General features: G+C 37.2%; 1 protein-coding gene across 1 annotated transcript; it reads right to left on the bottom strand.

The window, feature by feature from the left end:
* Positions 1 to 1,657: 1,657 nt before the first annotated feature.
* On the bottom strand, positions 1,658 to 2,928 carry LOC124533301. The gene is made up of 3 exons (XM_047108520.1): positions 2,440 to 2,928; positions 2,091 to 2,226; positions 1,658 to 1,936 (listed from the first exon to the last, which is right to left on the bottom strand). Exons 1-3 carry the CDS (start codon positions 2,548 to 2,550, stop codon positions 1,764 to 1,766), a joined length of 420 nt encoding a protein of 139 aa, XP_046964476.1. The 5' UTR covers positions 2,551 to 2,928; the 3' UTR covers positions 1,658 to 1,763.
* Positions 2,929 to 19,965: the final 17,037 nt, after the last annotated feature.

The following is a 19,965-nucleotide window of genomic DNA, read 5'->3' as shown; positions in this document are numbered from 1 at the left end:
TTACAATTGTTAACAATAATAGGACGAACGAATAAAGGGCCATTTTGTCAAGTCTTCCAGAAATCATGTAATGCGTCTAAATGTAATCTGCGGTTTTTCATCATGTTATAGGTGGCAAATGAGCCGGAGGCTCATCTGACGGAAAGTGACTACCACCACTAGGGTGTCCTCAGACATAAGAGACCATATTTTTTTGCAAAATTAAGAATGCATACCATCTATTTTTTTCAAATTGACCTCATTGACTCAAATAATAAACATTATTGCCATTGGACAACGATAACCCGTACCGACATATTGACATGAAAATTTGTACAGGTTTACTGTAGGTGGAATTACGGACTTAATTTTTATTACTCAATTAAATTTCCGATACACCCAAATATAGATATAGATATACCAGAATAGTATTTATTTGTTTACATTAACGTTTGTTTTGTGGAGACAAGGTAAATTTTTAATAATTAAAATTGGTTTCGTTTCACCTCAACAGTAATTTACCCGTTAGATTCTTGCATAACTTAATTAATATTCTGGCTACATCGTGTTGTATATGCTTTTTTTATACTTTGGCAGTATACCAACTCTTTTAGTTTTCTACCCAGAAAACTGGAACATTAAGTCTCGTAATTACTTGACTGTTTTTTGCTTCAAGTATCCCTTTCAAGTCCATCTCATACACGTGATGTCTGCTGTTCAAATTTCTTTCATGAAGCACACACGCACACCTACTTTATTCTTCTAAATTCCAGTCTACAATTGCGTTCCAAACTGCCTGTGCTTGTCAAATTGGATGCGACAAGAGAGCCCAAAAGGTCAGCTTTCTCGTTCGCGGTATGGACCAATGACTCGTTGTTCCCGAGCAGAGATGGAAGATAATGTTGACAAAAATTCCCTAAGACAGCCTTAGTGAGAGACCAGAATATATGTGTTCCCAACGAAAGGCCCAGTCTCTCGCTAATTCTGCCAAAGTACTCCGTCTTCACCTTAGCAATCACCTTTTTGAAGGACCTAAAGAAACAAATCAATACTCTGAAGTACCACCTCGGTGACATAGTCTTCGACAACACTCGGATCATTCGGCGAGTAACAAATTTTCCATCCTGGGCAAGGTGCCGGAAAGGACCGCATCATATCCCAATCTGCTGTTTTGTAGTGCCACTCGGCGGCAGCCCACGAAGCGAGATCGTGAGTACCGCGCAACGGGCACTGTACTCCGGCCGAGAAATAAATTAATGAATCAAATATATCACCCACACTACCTGTATAATATTCAAATTTTAAATTTCAATCCTTATAAGTCTTTTCTATTTTTGTCCAGTGACGTTTCGTTTACGTTTTACATTATATTTATTTTTTAATGCAATATGGTTCTCCTTTAATTTTCCCATAACCTTGACAAAATTATTTATAATAAAGGAAATAAACCCATTTTAATGAATACTAAAGCACAATACATATGAAAGCGAAATACTACTCACAGATTAATCGCAAAATCTGAAAGACTATACCACCTACAAACTTGAAATTTGGCCGGTCGGGCACATCTAGTACCTATATCTATATCAGAACGGGGTAAATAAAATACAAAACTCATGTTCATTATTTTTTGTTTTGCTGAGTTATTTTTACTGTCTTATGAAGTACGTAGGTTCAAATGAATTGAACACTCTTAAATATCTCGTCTAATACACACAACAAGGCCTTTACAAATGACAAGTCTGACATTTGCTTAAGCTGAGAACGCGTGCTCTGCTCCTCGTTTAAGTTTTTAAATTACGAAATTGCAACAACACAATCGTGTACGTGGTGTACACGCCGATGAGAGACAGCACCAGCGACAAGTTGACGGCGAAGATGCGCCAGACGGTGAAGTTCATCGGACAGATTTCGAGGAATTTGATTCCGTCCAAAATTTTATTGCGCAGCGCGTCATCTGGAAAAAGTTTGAGTAAAAGTATGAAAATGGAACATTTAGCATGTTTTAATTACACAAGCTAGGCTAGACTGCGCTTGAAGATCGATGGATTTACAAATGCAAATCAAATTCAGGATGTGTGTATAGCTCAATATAAAAGCGTTGATCTTACTTCGACAAACTCTGTATCGTCGGATCATATTAGATTTAATGTTATCCGCTTCAGCGCTTCCCAATTCCCCAAAAACAGCCGGAACACATGGCAGAACGATATTAAGAGTTACTTCAATAGTATACATAGCATTGAACTGTAAAGAAAAGTAACATTTTACACATATGTCAATTTTAATTACGATATTGATATTTAAATCTCCTAAATCATTCGCAAAATATTTAGCTATAAAATAGTTAATTGAACCGTTCAATTAAATTGTTACATATATTATTGCATTTTAATACCGAAATGATATTATCTTATAAATTCTTGTCCTAGAATTATAAAATTAATCTTTAGCACTTACGTCAGTTTTCACAGCCCGACTTACAACGTCAACCGTACTGAGCAAAGAAATGAAACAAGTCGGTAAGGCCATCACCATCTGGAATAGCGTTAGTGACACGTCATTAGTCATTGTGAAAATGTCTGTAAACGTAATTTTACTAATATTTTACTTTAAAAAAAGAATACTGACTCAGTTCGTGAATTGACGTACAAAAACATGAAGACGTTAAATATCGTCTACTTAACGCTGTTTTCATATGCTTACCATCAACTTTGGCGCGTTGCCAATATTCTTGATACTTTGTAATAATCTCTTATAAATTAGTAAATATTCAATCATCTTCATGCTTAACAATTTGACTTGTGTTTCGCTTTCAGGATTTGAAGTGTTTGCAAAGTTACTCATTGCTATTCTAAGATACTTCAAGCGAACCCACAATATTTCGAACATCAGCATTCTGGTCATGTGGTTTAAATGTAATGACAACAACAGCAACGTGTTTGTTAAAAGAATTATCTTACCAAACCAGTTGAAAGTGTGTGGCCATGTTAATATAAATCGAAATGAATTTAATAAAAAAACACTGATGAATATAGAAAAACAGAATCGCACTTTATGTTCTCCTATTTCAATGAGTCGCAAAGGATCAACCTTGTCTGATGCTTGCAAGTAAATGAAAAAATTTTCTCCGTCACTCATCACTGACACGACTAGAGAAAAAATTAAACTCACTATTTTGAGGATAGTTATGATAATCGCTCCATATTGTTTCGTTGAAATAAATTCATAACTACTGAAGTACAACATAACCATTGCGTATACTACACAATAAACTTTAGCAACAACAGCGAATGCTAAACTGTTATGAAGTTTTGAGTAACATCCTAAAATTAGACGGGTCGTCATAATTAACTTTATTATATTATAATCGATCTTATTAATTTTATTGCATTTCTGACTGGGCATTCTGGAATTTAAAATACTGTCCTCTGAGTTCTGTTTCGATACTAAATGCGTCAGGCACAAAACATTAGGCCATAATCATATTAGTGTTTTTATAAATATTGTTACAATCATTAATAATTCGGGCAGTATTAATCAAACTGATGACAAACAGTGCGACGAGTTAATTTGTGTAATGAATACAATTGTTTTAATGGCATTTATCTTGACAGTTGCACAGTAAATGGATTTCCAAAGACTTTATCGATTGTCAACATACATATGTAGATTATTTATTTGATGAATCAATAAAATTTTTTAGATAGTATAGGTAATGTGGCTCAATGCGAGTCACCGAAACAAATAATAGTTTTATGTAGATCTTCCTGGCATCGATCACGCAAAACCGAGCAAAGCTGTCTTTCTGTAATGAAACCGACAAATTGCTTTAGTTTAATCCGTTAGACAAAGTAACTTAGATCAACGTCGTCAATCATTGGCCGTGGATAATTTGGTCTGTAAGTGGAACCATATAAAAATACCTTACATTACTAAACGAACTTTTGTATAGACTGAGGGATGAACGAAAATAATAAATTGTTGTTACCATTAAAATATTATGCTATTATTTAAACACACATACTATACTATACATACAAATTTCATTGGATTCGGATTGTCCGTGAAAAAGCAACAATTAGACAAAGTTACATTCGCGTTTATAATATTAGTAATGATAAACAATTGTTGGTTTCTAAATAAATTATATTTTAGAGAAACGTTTTCTACTTTTGGGTTTTAATGTTTTGAAGAATGTTGACAAAAACATGAAACCTTTTTGCTTTGCTCCTAGAATTCTTATTTGATATTCAAGCACCTTCAAATGCCTATTCGCGTTTGCTGGCTGGGCCCACAATAGTAGGATCCCTTAGTTTGCCTATACATACGTCCTACGTAGGTTGCTGTAGATGTATTAGGCCCAGCAACAAACCCATTTCAAAATTGATTGTCGAAGGAACCAGAGAAAGTCATTCACGCTCATCCTATGATAGAATTTTGGGTATCGATTCAAAGAGTGTTTTCAACGCGTGTGAATATAAGGTATTTGAAGAATAATTATTAAAATTTTCCATATATAACTGTGACACTTCACACAGAAGGCTACATTGAATCAAATAATTATCTAAGAAAGCTTAATTTAGTTATTTTTTTATGATGTTATTTAACTAATTGAACAATAAGTTTATGTTTGTATTTTTTATGATATTATTTGATACGTGAACGGAACAATGGATTACTGAATGGTAAGTGGTCACTACTGCCCATAGGCACTGTTGCTGTGTGAAATATTAACCATTTCTTACATTGCCTGGCCACCACCGAAATTTCGAATTCAGAATTTTTTTTCGAACCGTCATTTCCTTTGTGCCAGTAGTTAAACTTGCTCACTCACGCTTCAAACCAGAACATATCAGTATAGCTGTAAGGCGAGCTTGCACAAATCTATCACACATTAAATAATAGATATGTATGATAACAGTAGACTATCTCGACGCACGCCGTAACACACACATGGGTAATATAAACAGGAAAATTGAAGAAACAGAAAAACGTGCACTTATATAATTTAAACAAAACATTTTGAGTGTTCTGAAAAGGATTGTGATTAGACTCATCAAAGTATTTTGTTTTAAAGGCTTCACATTTCACCAGTCGCGTTATTGTAAAGCTGACTTAAGTGTTCTTTCTGGTCTCCATACTGCAAAATTATAACCAAGTATGTTGTCAAACCGCCAAACAACTGAAAATGAAAACATAAATTTCGAACGTCATAAGTTTTTAAAACAAGATCTAAGTTGTCTTTTCTATCTTTTATCTTAGTTTGTTTCGGTAATTAAATATAATTATGCTGGATGTATAAATAATACTGAACAGGATTTCCACAATTTTAACTTCGAAAATTGTAATTATTATTCAAAATTCGAATTTCGAAAATTTTTAGTAGGAATTTTATTTTTAATTTCAGGATTTATTTTAACTATCCACAGAATTTTATCATCATTTCCTCGTGTCATACTCTGATTTAAGCTTTTTATAAATACCTTTAGTACCTTTTCAAAATGTATTATTTTGCTTTACAACTTGATGGTTGTGCAGAATTTGGTTTAATTACCCCAGGAGGGTACCATCAGCGACAGCGGTGGAGAATCCCTCTCTGGGCATCCATGCTCAGGACGTACACCGCCTGAGCAGGGATGCCCAGGCTGCCCTCCGGATTCTGGGGGGGGCAATTTTGCGCTCGCCACTGTTCGGGGCAAGCGGAGCAGGCATCATAAGGCAACCCCTACCACCCTCGCTGTGGACTTCTGCAACATAAGGGGACTCAACTCCAACCTCAACGCCGTTCACTACCATCTGGAAACGGCGAAGCCGGCCTTGCTCTTTCTAACCGAGACCCAGATATCTTCTCCTGCCGATACGACTTTTCTCTCGTACCCTGGGTACAAATTGGAACATTCTTTTATACCACGAGCTGGGGTATGCGTTTACGTCAGAGATGATATCTGTTCTCGACGCCTCGGCAGCCTTGAAGGACAGGACCTATCGATTATCTGGCTACGTGTAGACTGCGATGATCACCCGCGAATCTATGCGTGCCTTTATAGGTCCCATAGCGGTAATGCCGAAACCGACCGACTGGTTGAGCACGTCCAAATGGCTACAGATTCCGTGCTTCAGCAGATTCCATCCGCAGAGATCATTATTCTGGGTGACTTTAATGCTCACCACGCAGAATGGCTCGGCTCACGCACCACCGATCATGCGGGTAGATCTGTTCTGGACTTCGCTCTAGCATATGATCTGACACAACTGGTCAACTCGCCAACGCGAATACCGGATGTGGAGGATCATACACCTTCCCTGTTGGACCTTCTGCTGACTTCGCATCCGGATGGCTATCAGGTTATCGTCGATCCCCCTCTGGGCTCGTCTGACCACTGTCTCATCCGGAGTACAGTGCCGGTTGTGCGGTACTCACGGCCTCGCTTTGTTGGGTGCCGCCGAGTATGGCACTACAAGTCAGCAGATTGGGATGGGATGCGGTCTTTTTTTGCATCGTACCCATGGGGGCAGATTTGTTTCTCGCCGGATGATCCGAACGCTGCTGCTGACTCTGTTGCCGATGTGGTGCTTCAGGGTATGGAACTATTCATTCCTTACTCTGCAGTACCCATCGGTGGCAAGTCCCAGCCTTGGTTTGGTCGTTTCTGCAAAACGGCATCACGCCGAAAGTGGGAACGCTATCAAACCTGGGCTAATGCATCTGCGTCTCGTGATGTAAATACCAGCGCATTCAAAAAGGAATATAACTCTGCCTCTAGGTCCCTCAAAAACGTGATTGCTAGGGCGAAGACGGAGTACATTGGCAGAATTGGCGGGAGACTGGTGCGTCTCCCTTCAGGAACACGAGTGTTCTGGTCTCTCGCTAAGGCTATCTTAGGGAATTTCTGTCAGCCCTCTTTTCCATCTCTGCACAGGGACGGTGAGTCATTGGCCCATACCGCGAAAGAGAAAGCTGATCTTTTAGGCTCTCTCTTCGCGTCGAACTCGACTCTGGATGACCAAGGAAAATCTCCACCAACAATTCCGCGGTGTGATACCACGATGCCGGAAGTTAAATTCCGGCAAAGTGCAGTTCGTAAAGCACTTCTTTCCTTGGACATTCATAAGTCGAGCGGACCCGATGGTATCCCTCCAATCGTGCTACGGACATGTGCTCCCGAGTTGGCACCGGTCTTAACGCGTCTTTTCCGGCAATCCTACACATTAGGCGTCGTCCCGAATTCCTGGAAGACAGCTTTGGTGCATCCGATCCCTAAAAAAGGCAACCGCTCAGACCCGTCCAATTATAGGCCTATAGCCATCACCTCCTTGCTCTCCAAGATAATGGAGTCCCTTATTAACTGCCAGCTCCTGCGGTACCTAGAGGAGAATCAGCTGATTAGTGACCGCCAGTACGGTTTCCGTCGGGGTCGCTCAGCCGGTGATCTTCTAGTTTACCTTACTCATAGGTGGGCTGAAGCAGTTGAGAGCAAGGGGGAGGCATTAGCAGCCAGCTTGGACATAGCGAAGGCCTTCGATCGCGTATGGCACAAAGCGCTTCTTTCGAAGCTTCCTTCCTATGGGCTTCCCGGGAAATTATGCAATTGGATTACCAGCTTTTTGGCAGATCGGAGCATCAAGGTCGTTGTCGACGGTGCATGCTCTGACTTAAAATTCGTCAATGCTGGTGTTCCACAAGGCTGCGTTCTATCACCCACTCTGTTTCTTCTGCATATCAATGATTTGTTGCAAATCGGGAACATTCATTGCTATGCAGACGACAGTACCGTTGACACCTTATACACCGGCCGCGCTAATATTTCTCGGGAAAACGTCGAAGAGAACCGGAACAAACTTGTGTCTGAAATCGAGTCTTCATTAAACGAAGTCTCGAATTGGGGCCGGCTAAATCTAGTCCATTTCAACCCCAAAAAGACGCAAGTTTGCGCGTTAACCGCTAAAAAAACACCATTTGTCGTATCTCCACGATTTGAGAACATTCCGATAGCCGCTACAGGTAGTATCGGAATACTTGGCGTTGATATTTCGAGCCTCGTTCAGTTCCGCGGTCAATTGGAAGGCAAAGCCAAATTGGCTTCAAAAAAGCTGGGCGTGCTCAGCAAAGCGAGACAGTATTTCACGTCGGCCCATCGCCTAAAACTTTACAAGGCGCAAATTCGGCCTCACATGGAGTACTGCTCTCACCTCTGGGCGGGTGCTCCCCAGTACCAGCTCCTTCCATTTGACCGCATCCAACGTAGAGCGGCTCGAGTTATCGACGATCAAGCCCTTTCCGATCTCCTTGATCCTTTGGCTTTGCGTAGAGATGTCGGATCACTCTGCATCTTCTACCGAATTTTTCACGGGGAATGTTCCGAGGAATTGTTCGGATTAATCCCGGCTGCTGAATTTCACCTTCGGACATCTCGCCAAAATTCTAAGTTTCACCCGCACCATCTTGATGTCCGAAAATCCACAACAGCGCGATTTCTTAGACATTTTCTGCCTCGCACAACCACTTTGTGGAACCAGCTTTCGCCGGCGGTTTTTCCGAACCGATACGACATGGGAACCTTCAAGAAAAGAGCCTACTCCTTTCTCAAAGGCCGGCAACGCACCTGCAAGCCCCCGGGTGTTGCAGATGTCCATGGGCGGTGGTAGTCACTTTCCATCAGGTGAGCCTCCTGCTCGTTTGCCACCTATGCCATAAAAAAAAAAAAAAAAAATGTAATGTAATAAGAACAAATATATAAAAAATCTTCAAAATAAACCATCCGTCATAAAATAGAGACATGTGTGACCGTGTGATGTAATTTATGAATGAATTGATCGTTGTCTTTGAAGTTGAACGTACCTTCACCATGAGCGGTCTGTCAATAGTGAACATGCCGAGCGGTGAATAGCTCACGTTGCTGAGTATTAGGATCCGAGAGAACAGCTCCAGCTCATGCTCCACCTCTGTTTCGTTTTCCTTGGACTTTACACTGATGATCAAGTTCTGCGTTCGTTGCATCTGTCAACATGACACTGCTTATCAAAGGTCGTCCCTTTGAGGAGAAGATTTCTCATCATACCGACATGCGTGTAGGTGATATACTTGTGATATAATGTCATCCCTTTTCTCCGCAAAGTACGAGATAAAACATAAGATAAGCGGAGTTTGTGCATACAAACCAAATATAAAAATAAAGTATTTGCAAATTTATAATTAATTATTCGGCGTGCACAACACCCACGGTCTACGATTGCTCTATTAAAAGATAGCAATAGTAATACATTGATTTACTTACCTCACAATGTGTCTGATGAAATTTTTCAATATAGTATGCGATAAAAGATATACAACTGATACACCAAATGCTATAAACAACAATAGTGTAACTCAAGAAAATTGTCATTGTTGAGTCTGCAAGGAAACGTGTTTTTTTATCAAATATTTTTTTAACAGTTACTTAATATGTTCCTTATGGGATTTTAACAAAATTTCAATAAGCAATTATTCTCATGAGCTAAGATGGCTGGCTAGCCCACTGGTTTGAACGCATGCATTTTGACCGAAGATTTCGAGTTCAAACCCAGGCATCCCTATATATATGTGCTTAATTATTGCGCTGTCAGCGCATACCTTCTGGAAATCGCTGAAAATCAGTGGAGGAGCATCATTGATGCCTCTTTTTTTTTTACTGAGCGAATCTCCATTTGGGATCTCCATTTGTTGCACTGCAGCACATATTTTTTTTTTTTTACATATATACATATATATTACTTTCCTTTTTCTTATTATAATAATATTTACTTTTTTTTGTGTAAATTTATTTATTGTGTCTTTTTTATACTGTTTTAAATCGTGAATAAGATTGTTTTTGTGTTGTAGTACGACTTTGACCAATAAATATTTTTATTATTATATTATTTTTAATTTGTGTTTTTAATTCATCTTGTGCTTGGCGGTGAAGGAAAACATCATGAGGTCACCTGCATCTGTCTGATTTCATTAAAATTCTGCCACATGTGTATAATACCAATCTGCAATGTAACGGCGAGGGGAAATATTTTCCAAACCTCTCCTTAATGGAAGAGGAGGCCTTAGCCCAGCAGTGGGAAATTTACAGGCTGTTTACTGTTACTTTTTACTTTTACTGTAATTATTCTCAAAAAGACTAAAAGTAAAAGGTGTGATTGACATGATGCTTTATAGTGGAATGAAAACACACTAGAAGAAAAAAACACAAACGAAACGATAGGAATTAAAAGATATGACAAGCGCAAAGCAAGAGTGTCAGCACCGAGTGCATTCCATGGGATTGCAACGTAAGGTGTACGTGTAACTGAAGCCACTGTCATATTATTCAGATAATTTAAAGTTAAAAATCAAGAATTATAAAAAACACGAGAAACTATGACGATGGAAGCAAAGTAGAAATCAATACGACGAGTAATAACGTGTATCGGGATATCCAAAGTGATGCAGTCTCGGTGGGTTTACTGTTTTGAATTTGTAGAGCATATGTTTTGGAAAATACATAAATGATAGATAAAATAAGTGTAGTTATATGCTTACTTAACATTAGCGTAATCATAATTTGATAGAGTTGTATTTCCAAATGAATTGCCATGTATAGGATTGCCAGCACCATGGTAACGCCATCAGCTCTTGAGGTCCGTACAACTACTTCGCATATAAATACATAAGGTATTGCTAATTCGCGAATGATATGTGGCAAACTTTTTTCTGCGCCTATTTATATGAAAGAAAATGAAAAATTACAAGATATCCTGTACATCATATAACACCGATATTTACATTGTTTTTTGTAAAACGCCTAAAAATGTAAAGTTAAGTAATATATTGTCATCTTACAAATATATCCACTTGTACATTCTTGTTCTGAATAAAGAGCATACGTTCTACAGAAATGTATTTATTTTAGAAGAATGTATATGTATATATGGGCGCAAGTCGCCATCTATCGCTAATGGTTGTCAAATAATTATGTTTATATTTTAAGTCATCGTTTATATTATTATATTTTAATTAGATAAATGTCTAAGAAACTTAAACATGTATTTTAATAGTTATTTGTAAACATGATGATGTTATTTATCAGGCTCTAATAATTAATAGACATTTGATTGTTCTATTCTTTGGAAGATGTGAGCTCATGTCGCTGTTTATCGGCAATGGTTTTAAAATATTAATGATATTAATTAATAATTATATATTGTTAATTATCATTTTAATGTTTCTTTTTATTATGTAAATTTGTAAAACACTACAATGTAATAAATAAATCTAAAATGTGGATTCGTCATGAAGCGCCACCTATAATGTGTCATAACGGACTAAGTAATATAAATGTTGGTTTATATTACTTATTTTAAGTAATTCACTTGTAATTGACTAAGAGCTGTATTTAAGAATAAGAATCTTATAAATAGTCATTTTTAATATTAAACTGTATTTCAAGAATGATTTTCAAAACTTGCGTTAATTAATTATAAAAGTTGTAGTTGTGAATATCCGTTGGAATCATTCTAGAAGAACGCTTTAGAAACGAAGATTGTTTTAGCAACGACACACATCGCATTGACTTACTTAAACCACTTCTGATTTCTAATACTACTATAATAACAACGCTGCAAAATAACAAGGTAAGTTATTTTACCTTCCTAAACAAATCTACAAAATTTCGCCGAGTTACGTATTCGTTAGGGATTTTGGACTTTACTGACTTGATTAAGTTACGATGACACGAACAAACAGTCAAAAATATCCGTGAAACTTATAACAGCCATCAGCTTTACTATGTTGAGTGTGTGTGAGTGCTGAGTGTGTTTTAAGCAAATAGTGTTATTACCAAGTTTCCTTTGAGCTATGTGTTTCTTTTCATCGCCGCCGGTCCTGGCGTCGTCGAAAATCAGAGTCTTCAAACTATCATTTACTGCGATCAGAGTAATATTCACTCGTTGTGCAAAAAAAATTATCTGCAGTTGCAGCAATATCATGATACAAAAATTCAGCATGAAGTGGAACATTCCGACCATTAATTTTACTAAAAATTGAGTTGAAATTAATGTTGTCTTAAATTTTCGCGATGATTACACATTTAAATAAAACTATTTATAACGGATGAATCGCGTATATTAATTATTTTTAAACATCCCGACGTTTCGAGCACTTTGCAGTGTTCGTGGTCACGGGCAGACTGAAAATAATTAATATACGCGATTCATCCGTTATAAATAGTTTTATTTAAATTGAGTTGAAATTATTTGAAAAAACAAATAATTGTTAAGATTCTATTCTGATTCATACATTCAAAACCGAGAATCGAGATGTTTGAACAAAATATATTTATCTATACATATAATAAAATTGAAGTGTCTGTTTGTAATATTAAAATAGCCCTTTTTACACGGTACATATACAAAAATAACATTTTTGCCTGTCTGTCCGTCTTTTTGAACGGCTGGACCGACTTTGACGGGACTTTCACTGGCAAATAACTGACAACGGAGTAACTTATGTTACAAGAATATTTTTTGATAAATTTAAACGCGTATATATAAATGTGTTTATGTTTTTAATATTTAATGGTTTTCTTATTTTGCCCCAATTTTATTACTCTATGTTTTTATTTTATGATCAAGTGTTTCTAATTTTTCTGTCTAAATCATAAAATAAAGTTTAATGGACTTTGTTAATACCTGTGTTGAGGGTTACGTGTGATAGCGACAAATTACTAAAGAAATATATCAATCGTAAGAGCACATATCCGGCGACTGCAATAAAAATTTTGTAGTTCGATATTATTAATATTTTCTTCTTCAAAATATTTTGTAATTTTCCATCGATCTGAAAATAATATATTTTTAAACGATTTTAAAACCTTATTTAGTTAATTTCGCCGAACTCTCGAAATCGATTTAATTTGTTTGTCCAACGCTATTAAGTTTTATACATTTGTTATTAATTATTTTGTTTAAGTACCCCCATAGTTCGCATTAAGTAAAAATAGGAATGGTACAGGTCAAGGCAAGTGCAGCCACACATCGCACATGACAGCCAACACGCCGCAGCCGTTCATTGCTGACCCCTTTTTATTACATGCGTAATTTACATAACTCGACAGTGACTTCTTATTTGTTCGTAGAAGTGCATCATTTAAGCAGATGGTGATTCCGAGGATGACTATGAGAAGATCTTGGAAGAGTTCCGCGCTATCCTTCATGATACTTAAATGCCAGTCTGCCTAATCAATAGTCTTTTACTAAGAGTCGAGATGGCCCAGTGGTTAGAACGCGTGCATCTTAACCGATGATTGCGGGTTCAAACCCAGGCAAGCACCGCTGTTTCATGTGCTTAATTTGTCTTTATAATTCATCTCATGCTCAGCGGTGAAGAAAAACATCGTGAGGAAACCTGCATGTGACAAATTTCATAGAAATTCTGCCACATGTGCATTCCACCAACCCGCATTGGAACAGCGTGGTGGAATATGTTCCAAACCTTCTCCTCAAAGGGAGAGGAGGCCTTTAGCCCAGCAGTGGGAATTTACAGGCTGTTGTTAGTTTGTTTGTTTACTAAAATACGCAGTTTTTTACAGAATCAAATACTACAAAACTACTGAGTATTCTGTGCTATAGCTTGAAGCTTATGCGAGCCAGTGTAACTATAGATACAAAGGACATAACATCTCAGCTTCCGAGTTTCTATAATACAAACATAAATTGAATAAATATATCGCTGTTTATTTTGAACGCGCATCACGCAAAGACACTTGAAGAATTTTGATATGGAATCAGTAGAATTCTATTGAGCGTGCTTCAGAAAGTTTTTGGCTAAATATACATTTTGCATATGGCTTGACGCATAGCTGACTCTACAGTATCATATAACTATTACCTGATTGAGCCTTTTGAAGTAATTATCCATACTAGTCATTCTCGCCGGAGCAGTAAATACTCCTATTACTGCCACTAAAGAGAGTACAGTTACCGCACATATCTTAATGAAGTTATCTGCTATAAGACCCTCAGAGTGAGTCATCATACAAAATTCCGCAATACATATTAAACAGAAAAGTCCAAGAATAACAAATGAAAAAATCGTTAAAGTTAAGGATTCCATGATTCTGCACCAATTATTAACATTAATAGGAAGGTCAATACCGTTAATTATCATTAAAACTCTTCCAAATATTACCAAAGGGCGCGAGACTTGGAATTCCGGTGCATACTTGACGGGAGCGATGCCTACCGGTACGCGAGATCTTCAGCAACAACCCCATCGCGCAGCGGTCCATTTCTGCAGTACTGGACAGCTTTCGCACAACAAATTATGTAGTTCTCTCTTTCAAACTTATAACAATATGAACGAGACGCACATAATTATCGGAAGTAAATATCGTTAGCGCCCCAACTTATTGCGTCACTCATAGGCAAATAGAATTATTCCATACACTCAATATTTTATCACTAATGAAAATATCTATATATCATTGGATAAACCTGTGAACCGATTTTATTGTTGATTTTTTATAGCTATAGCAACAAATATGCTACTAGTTGTTGGCCGCGTTTTCCCTCGCTTGCTTTTATTGGCTGTTCGTCAGGTATAGGCATAAAAAACAACGTCTCGTTGTAGTTCAAACTCGCTTTACAACTAATTTTATCGATTGCGGTGTAGTAGTTTAACGTTGAAAGAGCCACAGACAGACAGATAAAGTTGCTTTAGCATTAATAATAATCTTTGTTTAATTTTTTCAAAAGCATTACCTTTCTCTATATCTGATTTTAGAGCGATTATATGAATATAATTATAGGCATCTGAACGAAAGCCACGCAACGCTGTATTTTATTTCAGACGCTCTATTTAAATAACTTTTTCATAAGAATAATGTAACAGCTTTTATAATGCATATATATAAATATATTATAAGCCGAACTTATTGCAGGTAGTTGGCGTAGCTTCCGACTCGTATAAAAACGACCGCTCGATAGACTGCAAGTCACTTTCTCATCAGTCGTCAGTCGGTAAGAGTGTCGGGACTTTCACTACTCAGCAGTAAGATCGTTTATTTATAATTGTGGTTTTGTGTTTATTTATGTGTTTGTCATATCTGAAATTAACGGTTGTTTATGATTGCTCAAAATTTGATTACAATTTGAATTATTGTTAAAAATTAATATTATTTTCAAATGAATTAGCTATAGGTTGTTTCGTTTTTTTTTTTTTAATTATTTTATTTCTGATTGCTAAAAATATATATAAACATACCGCCTAAAGCTGGTTCCACAGAGTGTCTTGAAAATCGCGCTGTTGTGGATTTCGGACATCAAGTAAGTGGGGGTGGAATTTAGAATTTTGACGAGGTGTCTGAAGGTGAAAATCAGCAGTCGGGATTATTCCGAACAATTCCTAGGAACATTCCCTGTGAAAAATTCGTTAGAAGTTGCAGAGTGATCCAACATCTCTACGCAATGCTAAGGGATCAAGGTGATCGGAAAGAGCTTAATCGTCGATAATTCGAGCCGCTCTGCGTTTGATTGTGCCTTATATAGTTGTAGGTGATGGCCTGACGTGAAATACTGTCTTGCCTTGCTGAGGACACCGAGCTTTTTTATGCCAATTTGGCTTTGCCTTCCAATTCACCGACTAGATTTAGTCGGCCCCATTCCGAAACTTTGTTTAATGTAGTCTCGATATCAGACACAAGTTTGTACCGGTTCTCTTCGACTTTTTCCCGAGGAATATTAGCCCGGCCGGTCTATAAGTTGTTTACGGTACTTTCGCCTGCATAATAGTGAATATTGTAGTATAAGTCATTGATATGTAGAAGAAACGGTCAGTCGGTCGGTCGAGTCGGTGACAGAACGCAGCCTTGGGGAACACCAGAATTGACGCATTTTAAGTCAGTGCATGCACCGTCGACAAACGACCTTGATGCTTCGATCTGCCAAAAAGCTGGAAGGCCTTCGCTATGTCCAAGCTGGCTGCTAATGCCTTCAATGCTCCAATGCCTCCTTTTTCTCAACTGCTTCCATCTACCTGAGAGTAAGGTAAACGAGAAAATCACTGGCTAAGCGACCCTGACGGAGACCGTACTGGCGGTCTCTAATCAGCTGATTCTCCTCAGATACCGCAGGAGCTGGCAGTTAATAATGGACTCCATTACCATGGAGAGCAAAGAGGTGATGGTTATATATTTTTTAGGGATCGAATGGATCAAAGCTGTCTTCCAGGAGTTCGGGACGACGCGACGGCCGACGCCCAATGTGTAGGATTGATGAAAATCAGCTTTCTCTTTCGCGGTATGGGCCAATGACTCACCGTCCTTGTGCAGAGATGGAAATGAAGGCTGACAGAAATTCCCTAAGACAGCCTTATCGAGAAAACAGAACGCACGTGTTCCTGAAGGGAGGCACGCCAGAACGGAATATTGCGTCGCAATGGAAGTGGTGGTAGGATAGGATATCCCTTCTTAGCACTTTCGCTTCCACCCCCGTGCAAAAGACTGCCCAAAATCCTTTAGAAACTTATGACCAGTAAATTATTACTAAAAGATAACCCGTATTTTCTAAGTTTATTTTTTTTTCTAAAGTGATGTTGGGTATTTTACGTAGTCTTATAATAATCACTTACTTAAAAATCTTTACATTCTTAAAGTTTATTTTACGTTAGTTCATTATTATATTAAACAAAACATATTTAATGTTATCGATATCGAGACGCTCAAAAACAAATCAGACCACAAATCCGCGTTATTATTTAGTTTCATTTATTTACCATTTGAAAAACAAGCGACAAACGTATTATACATCAAAATATAACATTAGCTTAATTATTATCAGATAACAACATTTACTGGATGTAGGATAAGGAGGAGAAGTGTTCTTCAAAACTTTAGACATACTTATGTTTTCACTTGAATGAATTGCAATAACACGATCGTGTACGAGATAAAGACGCTGAGGATAGTCAGCAGCAGCGACGAGTTGACGGCGAACAGGCGCCAGACGGTGAACTTAACTGGACGAAGTTCCAGGAATTTTATTCCATCCAAAATCTTCTTCCGTAATGCAGCACCTGAAAGCGTATTTGTAATCATCATCATCAGCCCGTACCCGTCTCATCATCATGTCAGCTCGTACTGCTGGACATAGGCCTCTCCAAGTGCACGCCATTGTGGTCTTTCTCCGGTTACTCGCATCCAGCTCTTGCCTGCCGCCTTGCGTAAATCGTCACTCCACCGTGCCTGAGGACGTCCTACACTACGTTTGCCGAGACGCAGTCTCCACTTTTTTTTTTTAATTTAATTTACAACATCCACAGGCTCGCAGATATTCGTGCCTTTTTTACATTTGATATTAAATTACATTTTGGCGTTTTATATTTTATACTAAACATCAGCAGATCTTCGCAGTCTCCACTTTAGAACGCGTTTTCCCCAACGGTTGTTGGTTCAGCAACAAATATGACCAGCCCACTGCCACTTCAGCTTACTAATCTATGAAGAATTACTTCATCAGCTATGTATGAGAATACGCCGTGCACCTGGTTTCCCTGAGCGGATTAACGCGTCTGTTGAGAATGTCTGCCTTCACCGAAATCGGAGTTGTTGCCCAACTACGAGTCTCATCTATACACAGGGTTATTGGTAACTCGACGTATATCCATTAGGAGGTGATAGGGTGAATTGCAATAATTTTAACCCCTATATGCATAATCCAAAAGTTATACCAATAACCCGTGTGTGTACATATATATATATATATATAAGTATATGCTCAGGCGAAATAAAGACGAAATTGTGTTTTCTGAAATAACAAAATTTATTTAATTCACATCGCACTTTTACAGAAGTTTTACTACAATTAACATATTGTAAACAAAATAGCTTACCTGAAATAACAAAAAACAACATTTAAAGCCTTTACTTCTAATTTAAATAATATTATAACGTTTCTTTAAAGATCACAAAACCTCTCTTTTCCTTCTAGAATTTATCGTCGGTGTCACTCACGTCACACTGACAGCAAATTGTTCCCCAGATTATAAACACAGTGGAAGAGGAATGCCATTACCATAGATAGTGATATCCTTACATCTCCCACCCTCAGAGAGAACAACATAATGGTGATTGTTCGATCAAGACCTGCTCACTATTGGGGTTAACTTTGTGACATGATAGAAGTTTGATTCCACTTTCTTATGTCCAACGTCAACTTCATAGATAGAATTTGAAATCTTCTTTAGGATTTTGTATGGTCCAATCCTCAATTCATCCATTTTCTTCCTATTTAGTCGGTTTCCATTTTCTACATATACTTTATCACCCACTTAAAATTTATATTCTTCTCTTTTTAGATCATATAATTTTTTATTATAGTTGTGCGATTTCATTGAATTTTCCAATGCTAGTTCTCTGTCTCTTTTTAGATCTTCTACTGTACTTCTTAATTTCAATTCCAGTGGTAAAATATCCATTTTCTCTCCTTCCAAAAGATATTTTGGGGTAAACTTAGTAACTGTATGTTCTGTTTCGTGGTATCTTTCTACACATTTTTGTGCAATAGTTGTCCATGCTGTTTTCTTGTTCCCTTCATTTATTTTACACCTTATCCTATTGGTTAAAGTTTGGTTCAGCCTTTCATTCAGACCATTCGAAAATGGCGCGTCCACAGCAGTAAATACCATTGTTATATTTTCCTTTTTTAAGAAGTCTTTAAATTCTTTGGAATTTATGCCAGGATATTGGTCTGTTAATAGTATATCTATATTATTACTTTCTGTCACTTCTTCCACCAACTTGATAAAATCATTGGAGCTCTGATTTTTTGATGTCAGAATGTATGCATATCGTGTAAAATGATCAACCAAGAGATGTAAGTATTTTTTTGTAGACCTTGATCCTCCAAAGCCTCCAATTGTGTCGATGGATACAATTTCAAAAGGACGTGTTGCTGGACCTAAATGGGACATCAAACCAAATTTTGGATTCCTTCTTGATTTGTTTTTAATACAAATATCACATTCATCACAGAGTTTCTTGATATTTGTGATGATATTCTTTGCTGTATAGAAAGGATTTATTTTATTTATCATTTGGGTTCTCCCAATATGGCAATAAGTGTAATGGACATTTTTAATTAGTGTTTTGCTAAATGCTTCTGAAAGTACAATTTTTTTTTTTTTTGTAATAAATGTTATTTTCCAGTATAAATGATTTTGATTTTCCGTCTTGTATATTTAAATTTGTGTCTTGATCCTTTTTAATATCTTGCATGTTTATTAAGTTTACAACTTTCAAAAAATCTTCAGTATTCTCATTAGGTTCTAAGACTGGATTTCTACTTAAGCAGTCCGCTTCTTAATTTGACTTTCCTGGGTTATATTTTATCTTAAAATTGTATTGGGATAAGTAATATGTCAAATCGCCCAGTTCCTCATCAGTTCTAGACTTGATATTAAGATTTTCAAGTGGTTTATGATCTGAATATACTATAAATTCCTTATTCATAAGCCAGTGTTGCCAATATTTTACAGCCTCTTTAATCGCCAAGCATTCCAAATATATTGCCTTTTTTTTCTTTTGAGTGTCGGTCAATTTCTTTGAAAAATAAGCTACAGGTTTAGTTATTCCGTTTTCATCTTCCTGTTTTAATACAGCTCCCACTTCTTGAATGCTGGCATCAGTGTATATTTTTATTGGATGTTCTGGGTCAAATATTTTTAGAATTGGTGTGGTGGAATTTGGTGGCATTCTCTGGTCCATATAAATTTAACATCTCTCCGTAACAGATTGTGTAATGGTTCCAGGATAATTGCATTGTGTGGTATAAATTTATGATAAAAGTTTACTTTTCCCAGGAACTGACGTATGTTTTTCCTTGTTTCTGGAATGGGGAAGTTCCTGACAGCTGTTAAATAATCCTTGAGAGGTGTAACTGAATTTTTTCCTATTATATGTCCCAAATACTTGGCATGATCGTTTG

Source organism: Vanessa cardui, chromosome 10 (assembly GCF_905220365.1).
Source record: "Vanessa cardui chromosome 10, ilVanCard2.1, whole genome shotgun sequence".
NCBI lineage: Eukaryota > Metazoa > Arthropoda > Insecta > Lepidoptera > Nymphalidae > Vanessa > Vanessa cardui.
The sequence above is the reverse complement of the archived record's forward strand: the minus strand, read 5'-3'. Positions and strand labels throughout refer to the sequence as shown.

Bases quoted from the DNA above. Each gene is read 5' to 3' on its own strand.
- LOC124533301 (XM_047108520.1), bottom strand. From the start codon at position 2,550: ATGACTAATGACGTGTCACTAACGCTATTCCAGATGGTGATGGCCTTA. The intron at 2,227-2,439 runs GTAAGTGCTAAA...TTTTCTTTACAG, and splicing joins GTCGGGCTGTGAAAACTGAC to TTCAATGCTATGTATACTAT. The intron at 1,937-2,090 runs GTAAGATCAACG...AACTTTTTCCAG, and splicing joins ACGATACAGAGTTTGTCGAA to ATGACGCGCTGCGCAATAAA.